The 13,805-nt window shown below is 36.1% G+C and overlaps 1 protein-coding gene across 4 annotated transcripts in view; it reads right to left on the reverse strand.

Moving 5' to 3' along the window:
- Positions 1–13,805, reverse strand: part of CBLB (Cbl proto-oncogene B) — a 142,896-nt gene that overhangs the window by 33,959 nt on the left and 95,132 nt on the right. For all 4 annotated transcript variants that reach the window (XM_082063206.1, XM_082063204.1, XM_082063205.1 and 1 more), the window contains 4 exons: positions 12,500–12,637; positions 10,880–10,967; positions 8,439–8,570; positions 4,203–4,406 (listed from right to left, as the gene is read on the reverse strand). In XM_082063206.1, the coding sequence (XP_081919332.1) occupies positions 4,203–4,406; positions 8,439–8,570; positions 10,880–10,967; positions 12,500–12,637 (562 nt within the window). The remainder of the gene's footprint in view (positions 1–4,202; positions 4,407–8,438; positions 8,571–10,879; positions 10,968–12,499; positions 12,638–13,805) is intronic.

The raw sequence follows: 13,805 nt of genomic DNA on the forward strand, positions 1-13,805 counted from the left end.
GTGAGAGTAACTCACATATTTGTTATTTCTCATTAGGATTAATTGTGACCTAGACAGATTAGTATAATCTGGATTTTAAAATCTGTATGAGGATATAAAGTTATATCAACACTGATGTGAACATTTTTTACATAGACAGGGCTTGTTCTTTATTTGAGCTTTCCTTTGCTGATCCAAGAAAATGCACATGAAGGAGGGAGAGGGAGCTAAGGCTGTGAAAGTCAGCACCACACTGCCCAAAGGAATCAGTAAAATACATTTCAACTAAGAGAGGCACACTGCCTCCCAGCATTTACGCCTCTTTCAAATACTAAGCAGCTAAAGGACTCTTCTTGTAAGGTATGATTTTAATAAATTCCCATGAACCAGGTGTAGCATTAAGAAGGAAGTGAATTGTATTATATGTATGAATTAAGAATGTACAGCTGAAGGGAATACCTGGATACATATTTGAGTCTTTTTTTTGTTACAAATTCCTGTATTTTATATGACGAAATTCTTACTGGATAAGAAATGCTTTTTTTCATTAACAGAAAAAAAAAAACCAACAGTTTAATAATATGGAAATGAGGGGTGGGAGTAAAAAACATAGTATCGTCCCATATTTTGAGAACCAAGGTCTTTTGTCATGATTTGTTAAGCATCTGCTGAAGAAGCCAAATCATGACAAACAGTGGCTTTCAGCTTTGACAATTTCCTATAAATATTTTAAAGTAACAGTGTGGATCTAAGTCAGTTTTTGGTGCATTCAGACAGCTGGGAAATTAATTCCAGAGAAGATGGGAAGTGTCCAGACACAGGTATTATAACTTAATCTAGTTGTAGAAGAGAGCATTTTTAGAGTATGTCACTTCACTTTAAACTGTAGAAAAACCTCATGATCTCCTCTAGGCCACTAGGCCTAGATTGCCTTATGATCTCCTCTAGGCCACTATGTTTTCAGGTAATATTATTAAGATCAAACAATCACCTCAGCACTTCTGAAATTCACAATTATTTGCTCTTAACAAGAACTCCTGCACTATGCATTTTCCTTACGTTCTTTGTCTCTTTTTAAGAGAAGTGTATCAAATTACATTGTGTACAAGGTAAAGTGACAGATAACTCTTAATTTGTTGGAACAATGGAATATTAAACATTATGGAATAATAAACATAGTCTGCTAGAGACTTAAATGCCCTCTTTAGCAATGGAAAAAGTAATTTTTAATATTTACCTAAGCCTGTAATCTGCACACCTTTTTAATGTGCATTTCATATTGTTGTGCTTGGCTAGCACAAATGGTATAGAGCTGAGAAAAGGAACACTTCAGGCCAAACCCGTATTAGCTAATCTGATACCATGGGGCTGGACATTTCTCAGCAGTAAGACAATTAACAGAGGTTTTGGCACCACTTTTCATATTTCTTTCACAAAAATACTGAAGACAATTTGAAAATTAAAAAGGAATAAGCTGCTTGATGAGGCAGATAAACAGACTGTCTGCAGTGTATTTCTCTAAAGCCTCTGTTAAGGTGATCTGCGGCTGCTGCTGACTCATACACAACACCTAGCAAGAATGATTCATTTTTCTTACCGTGTATCCATTTACTCATTCCATTAAAGAATGAGTAAGTAGCTTTGTGATTATTATTTTTCTCGAAGCAATTTCAAGTCTGAGGTCCCTCAGGGATTTAATTCAGATACTGCTTACCATTTGTGAGTATGCTTCAGAGACAGAGTGATAAACTGAAGAATTGGTGTTTTTCTGGTAACTACATTCATAATTCATACAGGTACACCAGGAGATTTAAAAAAAAAAAAAAAAGTATATTCTTTACACTTTAATGACAATTCCAAAAAGTGTTTTTCAGCTTTTCATTTTGTCAAGAAGAACTCACTTAAAAACCCACCCAGGACCCTTAATCAGTGATCAAACTGACTATGTGTGCTTCTGAAATGAGCCTACTGCAACTATACTTTGCATTATGAATATATTTCCAAGTGCAAGTCCCAAAGATAGTAGAAACTGGTAGTAACAGCTTAGAAACATTTTAACAGTGCCCCTCCCACAAGGCTTTTGGAACAATTAGGGCTGATTTGAATATTTCCACTACACATTGTGAAGCTCTACCGTCACTTTCACCAGGATTTCAAGTCCTTGGAACTTTGCTCTTCCAGCAAGTTTATCATCTCATCTCCCTGCAAGCCAGATATGCCACAAGAAGATTTTCTCAGTAATACCACACGGTCTTGCCAGGTGATATGAGACAAAACCAGCCCATTTGATTTTCAAGAATCAACGGGTTTATGTTGAGAAAGCATACAATAATTCTTGCAATAAAATAAAAATTAAACAATATGCTCCTTGGGATTACAAAGTAACAACAGTATCAGCAGGATGGCCGCAGGAACTAAATTGTCTTTTGTCATGTAACTTCCATTGTTCCAACAAATCAAATGACTACAACACAGCCATTATGCAGTACCACGTTCATATTAACAGCCTTAACAAGAAACCAAAGAAAAATTCAAAAAGACTAAAATCCTACATAATGTCACAGAGGAAAAAAAAAATAATTCTTCTAGCAGGCTCTGAAGAAACACTGTTTAAAAAGAAAAACAAATAACAACTAAAAGAAAAAGACAAGGCTGATGAAGGTATTACTATCAAAAAGTAGTATGAATAATTCCATATTCCACATAGGTGGTGTGGTTAAAAGCATCCGTGTACAACCACTGGTAACAGTTTTAAGAGAACAACAGCTTAAAAAAAATCACCAATTGACCTGATAATTCAAAGTTTTCAAGCAAGGACTTAAGAGACTAACAAAGACTGGAAAATGCTGTTCCTGAACTTCAGGGATAATTAGTAGGTTTCTTTCACTGAACTATGAAATTAATGACATAAAAATAGCAAGCACCAAACCACTCAAGCACTTGGCAGATACTGAAAACAAGACTTCTTAAAGTAAAGCCTATTGTTCCTTCTGTTGATAAAAGCATAATGCAATTTTGCCTTATCATGGAAGCGATAGTGCTATAAAAGCCCATCAATTCAAGGCTATCTCACAGAGGTCAGGCTGCAGACTGCAATTTAAGTCCAGGCAGGAAGGATAAACTGTTCCCAAGAGTAGGCCACGTTGTACTACATATGAAACACAAAAATGATTCATAGAGGTTAGGAAGCATATCAGATGTATGTATATTACCTGACAGACACTCTCAGGCATGAGAGTGAAACAATCTTGTTTGTTTTTGTTTAAAACAAAACAGACAAAACCCACAAAACAAAAACAAACAAACGAAAAACAGAATAAAACCAAAATCGACAACCACCAAACCAACCAAAAAGACCCATCATGGTATAGAAATGGAAGAGGAGGACGTTACAGAATTAATTCCAAGGCAACTACGCAATCTAGATGATCTTAGGTAAAGGTAAAATATAGATAATGCACTGTAAAACTCAGTGTTGCATGGCCTATGAGAATATCTATTCCAGGCTAAAATATAGTAGTAAAAACTAACAACATAAAATAAACTTTTGTCAATGATAGTGCTTATTTATCAGTGATAATATCTCCTGTGACCAAAGATAGATCCCAGAATTCAACATAGAGCACTTTCAGGACAGAAAACATCACCAAATACAAAGTCACTATGAAAAATCTCAGACATACTTTTCCTGCTAAAAGTACCCAATACAGAAAATATAGAAAAAAAGTCACAGACTCACATGAAACATGATTAAAAGATACTTGTATGCAATACAAATTGGGTTCCAGGTCACTTTTATAAAACAGTAATATTCATAGCCTACTTAGAAACTCAAGTTTAATCCTAAAACACTTTGTGCATGTGCATCCATGTGTGCAGAAAACTAATAATATATTCTATATATATGAAATATTGTGTTCCTTACAAATAAAAGTTTATGGAACTGTCCACATAGTGTATTTTGGACAAGAGTCTCAGCTGGTGCAAACTCATGCTTCCTCCGTTACTTAGTGCATATCAGCTGGGAATCTGGATTGTTTTTTTCCTCCTACTGAACTTCAGTGTTATCACTGTAATATTGATGCATTTTGTTTTTTCAACCTGAGAACTGTTCAATGAGTTGCTGAAACCTAGAGCACGAAGTGATCTCATTGATCGAAGTTACAGGCAGCTTCATTTACAAACATATAGCTTTATGTGTTGCACAGCATTTGAAAATTTACCTTTCGGACTGAAGCCAAACGATTCATCATTAAAGACTCTTCTCTATCGTCATCATCATCCAAGTCCAACATAGGCATACCAAAGCTATCAATAATACTGCAGCACCTGGAGTTTTCATCCCTTGGATCAAAGGGATCCACAATGATTGGTTCAGTTCCTTTGATTTCACAGCGGCAGAAAGGACAGCCTTGGCCATCAGACTCCTGCAGGAAGACAAAAAAGTACATAATTTTTAAAAAATAAAACATAGGAGTAATTTTAAAAGTAGGTCTTACATCTTTCTACACAAAAATGCCCTTAACAGGTCTTTAAGAGCTCCTAAAGAAGGACTGGAGTAAACAGGAAACAGATTCACAGTTATTACTACAGTAAATGGTAAAATGACTACAGTTTTAACACTGTCTCTCTTTGGAAGATTAACCTTCACTTACAAATAACTAAACAAAATGCAGCCATTGTTTCTACAAAGCACCAAAATTGTAATTGTCTTAGCATTACACGTCAGGAAGCATCACCTTGCCTTTTGGGATTACCATGTTCCTGTTGCTTCAGAGGAAAGAAGGTGAGGTGTGTAGACAGAGATAATGCATTTTATTATATATCTTTTCTATTAAATATAGAGTATTTATTTTTCATTTTAAATTAGAAAATGCAGATGAGCTGCATATATATACATACAGAACATCTAAAGCTACATTTTTTACCTGTTTAAGTAACAAACCAGGACTTTACCACATTTTCAATAAATTATGTAAAACAAGGAACTATTTTCACATGTTATCAGAAATAAGAATTACTTGAATTTTAATTTCAAAGTGGTACGATGTGTTAAATGATTGTCAAGCAGTCATATTTCCATTCATTTTATTTTTTTCAGAAATATTTTTTCCTTGTCAAAAGTAATCAAAATGCCTTTAGAGTAGATTTCAGACTATTAATAAACAAAAATACCTGAGAAAAGTCTTTCAAGCACTTGTAAAGAAATTTTTCCATCAAGAGGCACAATGTAGTTTCAAATTAAAGCAAAACGGAAAACAAACCCGATCACCAACAACATCAAAAAAAACCCCCATACAGTCACACCCAAAAGAGCCCTGAAACTTTGAGAGACCAAGGTAATTCAAATTGAATTCAGAAATCACATTGTGTCATATTTGCAGTCAGACAGACAGACAGCTAAAAACATACGAACACAAAAATTAATTCTAAACAACTTAACTCATCCTAAAAGATCATCAAGCAAGCACATCTTTTTGACTTCTCAGATATAAGGAGAGCTTTAATATTTTTCTAGCATTATTTATATCTTGATACTTGCCAGTCTTACCAAAGGTGGTTCTACAGTTTGTGGAAGAGCTGCAACCCAAGGCCAGATAACTATAAATTATGTCTCCTGACAAAAGTCATACCTATTTGCATGGTGTAGTACTGGATTTTTATTTGGTACAGAAAGACATATGTAATCTACTTTATAGCAGCCTTGCAACCTAATAACAAAGGGCTAGTCAACATCAACTACTACCTCAAAGAGTACCTCCAAATTATATGGACCTACTGAAGTAAACACTGTCAAGTGAACAGAAGTCCTCCCTTATTCATGCAATTCTTGACTGTTTCATTTTCTAAAAACAGCCTTAGAGATGAGGCATGGAGGTTTTCATTTTCAAGGCTTTCCTGTATGTGTGTTGTCAAGTAGTTCTGTACTAGCGGTTTCCTTTCTTTTCAAAAGCACTAAAATTCATCAGAATATGTTGGGTAACCAATCACAGCAGCAGAGACTTGTATTCAACTATATGAACATAGCTGAGAAATTAAAACTGAGACCTGAGATCTCTATATTAGTACACACATTTGTCCACACCCATAGAAAGATTATTTAAAACACTGAATAGCTATTGTGAACCTTACAATGCAGTATATATGCCCATATGCTTTTAGAATCAAGTCCAGACACGTCATTTTTAGACAATAATAGATTTAGGTGCAAGAAAATGACATTTTACTCCTGTTGCATAATAGAAAATGGAAACAGCTAAATCAAGTCTTATTTGAGACTGATCTCCTTGAAGGTGAAAAACTCTTAATCATCCTTAGTCTTCTAATGCAGATTTCATGTTGCTTACTCAATTTTTTCCTGCTTAGTGAAAACATCTGTATTGGACCTCTTGAGGCATGTCTAATGAGCCATTATGCTACCAATTAAACACTGGCCCACCAGAAGCTCACAACAGCTGATGCTGTTACAGTGTAATTGTTCTTCATTGCCTCACTAATTATACAAAAGTTAAATTTGTAATGAAGTCCGATATGTACCTGGCCAATTACAGCTGGTTGCAATGTTCTGATGAAGCTGGATATTTCTGAACATGTCAGTTGCCTGAGCCTAAAATCACAGAATGCTAGGGATTGGAAGGGACCTTAGACGATCATCTAGTCCAATCCCTCCACCGGAGAAAAAACACCTAGATGAGGCTGCAAAGGAATGTGTCCACCTCACTACCCGATCATCCAGTCCACACTTCCTCACTTTAGCTGCAAGGATGCTGTGGGAGACTGTGTCAAATGCTTTACTACAATCAAGGTAGGCTACATCCACTGCCTTGCCAAAATGTCTTGTCGTCCTCTTTCTGAATCCCTAGCCATTGGCCAAAGTACCGAGGACCTTTGCTTCTGAAGTCTCCAATACCAGAGCCCGTCACTGGTACAACACTGGAACATGGGGCTACCATGCTGTGAGACACCCGGCAATCAAAAGTACAAAGCTTTCAGTCCTTTTGCTTAGACCTTTTTGTTAAGGGGAAAAAAAAAAAAAAGCTGAAGACCTCAGAATTTCAGATTTTTTTAAAGTGAAAGATTAACACAGTCAGACCTCTGTGTTTGTTATTCAGAATGAAACTGGTAAGAACAGAAAAAGGGCACTCCAGAAATGAGAAATATTGTTCCAGCTCAGCAGCTGCTTAGTAGTGAAATAAATATTCTTATTTGGGTATGTCTAAAGTGGAATTTTCTTAGAATTTCTGATCTGTGGGCAATTTGAAAGATTTGTGTTTGGAGCAAACTCAGGTTTCAGAAAGAACATAAAATCAGAAACCGAGAATATACCTTTTTCAGCAAGCTTTATTGCTAAGGAAAGAAAAATGATACTTCTGACAAATCATGATCACTAGCCAATGATTAGTTCTTAATTAGGAACGTGAAAAGAAAATCTACAGTACTTTAAAGTCATATCTCAAACATGGGAATGAAAACCCCTTAACTGGGATGAACCAGGTCAAAAATGGGCTAGGATCAAGGGTTCTTTTTACTCTTCTCACTACATTTGTAACTAAAGACTGGTGCCTAACTGTGGAACAGAGTTCTGCCTGCGAATGGGATGACCCTTACTTCTCGCCACAAAATACAGAAAGAAGAGAAGAAAAGGGCAGGGAGAAGGAAGCAGAATTGATTCAGTTTGAGAACCACCTATTAGAGGAAAGTCTGAAGTCATAAAGAGGAATGACCTCTGCTTTTAAGTTTTATTTTTATGTCAAATGCTTGTTAATTGTGCTGAACTAAAGGTACCAGTCCTCCCTTTTTCCGTGGACTGGTATGCCCATGAAGAAGATGGACAAAACACAGCCACATGTGTCACCAGTAAGTCTCTGTGGTTTTTGGGATATTCTGCAAATGACACTGAGACCAGAGTTGCACCTCCATCCAAACCCTTACCTCAACAACCCTCTACATCTAGATGGCTTAGTGCTTTACATACTATTAACATGAAACACAAGAATCCTAAGATTATATTTCCACAGGCCATTTTATCAGTTGTACTACTGATGGAACCCTTCTCTCACCAAAGACATTCTGTCTCCTTATAAAATGCCATGTAGTCAGTTACCCTCTCCCAGCCACTACCTGTCTTCTTCATGCCCTTTGAATACATCATGAAGTGCCCTGGGTGGCTGACTTGGCACAAAATGCCCAGCTTTCACTGTCTGAGTAGAGACTGTGCTCAGGAAAGAGTTTCTACTTAGCAGCAGTCAGCAAATGGTCTTGGCAAGCCTGCAAGTCAAGATTTTAATGATTCCTGGAACTTTATTTTTCACAGATTTTGGTGCACAAAACAAAAAGTTTATCATTTCAAATATGTATGTCCTTGAGCCCTCTGACTGAGTAAACATACACCCACACTGTAAACAAGGATGTAACAGAGAAATCCATCCTCTTCTCCACTAATTGAACTATGACAGTACCTGCCACGCTGTAAGGCAAGAAGTGCACATAAGGTGTCCGCAAGGCTCGATCTTCACATCCTTATCATTCTCCGCACAGATTTTACACAGCTGAAAAGTGGAACCCATTTCACAGTACAATTCATACTGCTCCTGTAACAAAAGAAAGCCAAGGGATTATTTCTTTGCTGTGATTTGTTCACAAAGAATAATACTTAAGGACCAGCAGTGACAAACATTTCTCTTGAGTACCATGTTTTCCAACCAATTTTACTTATTACTCTAGGAAACTATTCCCACTGTTCTATCAAAAAAACACACTAAAGTTACTGGAACAGCTTACTTTTTGCTTCTTCAAACCTATGATATCTTACAATAAATGCTACAGAAAAAGTTTAAAATATCTGTGCCTATTAGGTTTTCTACAAACTTCTCACATGTAAACATTACTCTGCTTTTCCTTGGTTGCAGAGGAAGATAATGAACACCTGGTTTTAAGCAAGAAATTAAGTGATGAATGGAAACAAAATTTTCTAAGTATGAGTTTAGAACTAACAAAAGTTATTGGATTGAAAACTGACAAGCAAGAGGGCTTTCTACCTACAGCAAGAATGTAGTATTGTTAACTTAAGTAAACAACCCTTGTGAAGGAAGTACAGCAAGAAAACCCCCCCAGGATAACATGGCAACAGTCATGCACAGATCACTCAGTAGTGTGTATCCTTACAAGACAGACAGGAAGGTATTATAACATCTTCAGGAGGAATAAATAATAGATAAAACTTGAGTCCAGAACAGTTTTCTAGAATTAGGTATTGTTGGGAAACTGGCAATCAAATGCATTTGTGTAGAAATAAAGCGCTTTTATAGTCTTTAAAAAAAACACATTTTGGAAGCTTAAAATAAGTAGAATTCAGGTCACAGGAAAATAAGCAGCTACTGCTGAGTAATCAGAGGGGAGATGACGCTAAGAGAAAATAAACACAGCTCATATCTGCAGCTGTAGTCAGTTTGTACTGAAGATGCTTATGGTGGGGCTCTCACAAAGAATCCATTTGCAGCAATCTAGTCCTGCAGCCACTTTTAAACCATCTTTTCATAGTTCAGCCAGCTCTAGCGACAGCTTAAAACCACTGCAGTTACATGTTATTTAAGGCAGCCTCCACATAGTTCTGACTCTGTTGAATTACGATCAGAATTAACTAACAGTGTCCTCCTAACTACAAATTCAGAAGCAACTGGATTCATTCAGTGAATTCAAAATACAACATGATTGGCCTGTGAAGAACAAGATAATCACTGAAAATGTCCTCAAGGAAAGGAAAAGTAGCTTAGACAAGTAAGGATATGGGGCTAGAGAATCATTCTGTGAAACACAAATATCTGATATCTCTGCATTACTCTTTTATTAGTATTTTAAGACTGGAGGGAAAAGAAGGAAGTCAGGTAAGGAGATGTACTCAGACTTTCCTCAGGTAACCATTTTTATGAATTCTTTTACTTAAGAAACAGATATTTCCATAACAGTATTCCTGATAATAACAACGATGATAATGAATACTTCTTCTCTAAAATATTTCTGGAGGTGGAATGCACAATGAACACTGAAAATTACAGAAGATTCTGCAGGACACTCAGTCTGCTCTGAAGAAACGACAGAGCATCTGAAACTGTATGGCTTTTATCCAGTCTGATGTCTTTCCTTGAATATATCCTCAAGACTTTCTGTTGTTTTTGTCAGGAAAAAATGCTCTACACAGTATACTTAACCTTCTAGTGTTAATTTCAGTAGCATTTTTAATCAAGCATTTGTCTTGCAGTGGCTATTTCATATTAATTGAATATCAAATGTCTGCACACTAATTTATCACACCATCACTTAATCAGACTATAAACACACCTAGATATTTTCATTTTCTCTACAAAGTCAGTCCCTTTAGGCACTTAATTATTTCTGCTACTTTTCCCTGATCTCTCTTTTAATTCACACAAGAGACAAAGAAGAAAGGAGAAGGACCCTGGAACTGGTATCTTTGTGATATATGAACTATACTTTTCCTCCTGGACCTGTCAAGAAACCATACCATTCCTATTCAGCCTTCAAAACTATAATCTGATCTTGATTTTATTTCTGTATTCCCATCTGCTATTAACAAGGAAACAGCAAGCTACATAGGCCTGCAACATAAATATCAGAAAAATCTTTCATAACCATTAAGGCATATCTCACTTGGAAGAGGCTTGGAATAAACAAAGCTTTCCAAGACATGGCATCTGCATCACCCCTGGCTCTGGAGTTTAAAGAATTATTATCTTGTTCTTCATCTAAGCCATTCTATCAACAACATATTTTCACTCTCATGAATTCATTTCTCACATTTTAATAAAAGCTTGTATCACTGCTAAATGAGATGCTAAGGGAAGCGAAGATTACAAAATAACTGACAAACTCTGCAACATACCTGGGTGACTTTTATGTGATCATGTGGTGTTGGTTCACATAATCCCGTCAAATCAGGATTATAACTTCGTCCATCTGGAAACAGATAGCTGCATCACAAGAAGACTGTTATAAATATGCAATGTTTCTTTAGCTTTATTAGCTAAATAATACATATGGAATTTCAAAGGGGCAGAATAAGTTAGAGTAGACATTAATTAAAATGCATTGTATTTCCTCAGCCATCTTTCTTATCTTTTGGGTGCAACTGAATTGCTACATATGAATTTTGAGACATGCTCAAGTCTATTTATAAAAGCATAGGAAAGATTTTGACATCACATGCAAAGCTACCGCCAGGATGCATCTGAGATTTGGTTAGAAGATGAATTTCTCAGGGTAGCTCAACAGAATATTATTTTAGAACTTCATTTCACAGTGAGCTAATGCTTGCATTTGTTCCTAGTGATCCCTCCACGGCGAGCATCACGATTGGTGACTCTATAGGGTATTTCAAGTAATAGACTAGAAAGTAACACACATTTGTGTATATCTACATGTATTATGATATATAATATACACATATATAATATTATGACATATATATTTGTGTATATCATGACATATATAAACCTGTGTACATTATGACAAGAATCTACAATGAGAATCCAAGATGCAGACTGGGGGCATTTCAGTCCTGTGAGAAACTAATAGTAGGTTAAGTGATATTGCAGAGACCATACGTTGTTCTATATTCATATTTATGTTATCTCTAACTTGAAAACAGTTTCTTGATAATTGTGTTGCTAAGTCACACTCTGAGAAAGTTGTATTTGCATAGGGTACAAAAACTTGACTATGCATTAAATATTCTCAGCTCTAGGTTTGGTTTGGTCGGTTTTTATCAAGCAGAAAAACTATCATTATAAGCGTGTTTTTTATTACAGATATGAAATCATCATACATGGAAAAAATTACTGGACTGTGGAGGACTGATAAAAATCACAAGATTGTAAAGGGTTTCAATCTTTTTTTGAGGACTGATCCCCCCACCCCCCCCATTATAATCAAGTGGACATATCAAAACATGTATCCCAGTGAAAAGATTCTGACACCAAAAATTTGTCTGTTACTTCAGCTAACTTAGTAAAGCTGTACTACTTCTCCCTGCAAACTTAGATTCTCTCATAATGGTAAATCTTTTCAGGAAACTATTAGAACCTGGAAAATGTTCTGGCTGCACAATATATAAAAAAGCAATTACATAGCTTTCAAATCATTGTCCAGAGTTAGACGCATGAGTAACTGGCAGTAGTAATTGTTCAATAAGCTTAAGTGCACTTGGGACTCATATTGGGGGTGGTGGGGGAAAGGAATCAATGTGACAGCTGCCCGATTTTATTTTCTCCTGGAATTTATCTGCTATGAGATATGGCTTTGGTTAACTTTGGCTAATGGAATTACCTGGAAACCAGTGTTTTTCAAATGAGTAGAAGAGATGGTCCTTAAACTCCAAAGGAATGCTAAGCACCATATCCAAATTTTCTGTTTTAAAGATCTTTAACAACTACCCATATAAGCATCAGGAGAACAAGGAAATCAGGATTTCATACCTATGGTGACTATAAGAATTTTTACTTACAATCCTTCCCGGCTGCCATCAATCAAAGCCTGAAACAGAGGCTTATTGTGAGGTATAGTCTGCAATATGTTCCCATCGCCAGTCACGTATCCAATGGCCCACTGTCCCAAGCGAGTGCAACTCAGTCTGAAAATGTAGCTTGATAAAAACAGGATGAATAAAAAGTCAGTGCTAATCAGAGTTCAGCAAAACAAGTGAAGAGAGCAAGGACAGCCTCTGGTTAAGACACTGAATTAAGTCTCTGAAGATTTGGGTCAGATTCACAATCCTGCCACGTGTTCATTGTAAAGCCTTAAATAAACCTGCATCTCTTACACTATCAGTTCCTCATGGGCAGAAACAAGGTAACAGTAGCACCCTACCCCCAACTATTTCATGTGCTTGCTTTTTAGGTCTTCAAGTGAAAGCTGCACATTCACTGTGAATAGTCCTATTACACACATTTAGCCATGCCCATAAACCTTTTCAGGAACAGTGTATTATATTATCAAGTCTCCACAACTACAACACATGCCCTTTGTGCATACACAAAAGGAAGGAGAAATATCAAACATATTTAGATGCAACAGAAAAGTGAATGATGAATAATACTAACTACTCTACTAGGAATGTTAATTTTGTGTGTACCAGAGGTGGTGAACAGGACAGAACAAATATCACTTCTACTTCAGAAAACACAAGATAATACCAAACCAAACAGACTTAAATTTAAGTACTTCCGTGTGTTACAGGTAACAGACAGTAGAAGGAAAAGGAAGATTAGAGACAACAGTATCAGGCACATTTAGTTGTTCTTGCTAAAAACTTGAGGCCCTTTAATGTCAGATAGCACCTCGTATACAAAAACCTCATTCAGAAAAGAAATACCACAAACTCAATTTTGTATTATAGAGCAGCTTTTCTTAATTATGCATCAAAATTTTATTTCCTTCCAAACTGTTTAAAAAGAGAAATCTTAGCCTCCCTGAAGTCTGACATGGCTCTTATGGACTTCAATGGGGCAAACATTTCATTGAAGTAGTAACTATTCATTTGAACAGGATCGTGTAATTTTCCAGGACTGATTAAAGAAGTGATTTCACTTCACATCTCCTCTTTCACATTCCAGCATTTCACCAACACAATTCAAAAAGTAATTTTCTGATAGGCAATAGAAAGTTATCTTAAAACTAACTCTCTGTTTACAAGGAACATAATGTGCTGATAGACTTCCCTAAAAAGTTTCAAAATTATGCACTTTTAACTACGTATACATGTGATCCCACAGCAAAGTTAGACAACTAGATACTAGGGAAAAAAGCTTCAT

Source organism: Streptopelia decaocto, assembly GCF_964273445.1.
Source record: "Streptopelia decaocto genome assembly, chromosome: 1".
In the NCBI taxonomy this organism is placed as follows: domain Eukaryota; kingdom Metazoa; phylum Chordata; class Aves; order Columbiformes; family Columbidae; genus Streptopelia; species Streptopelia decaocto.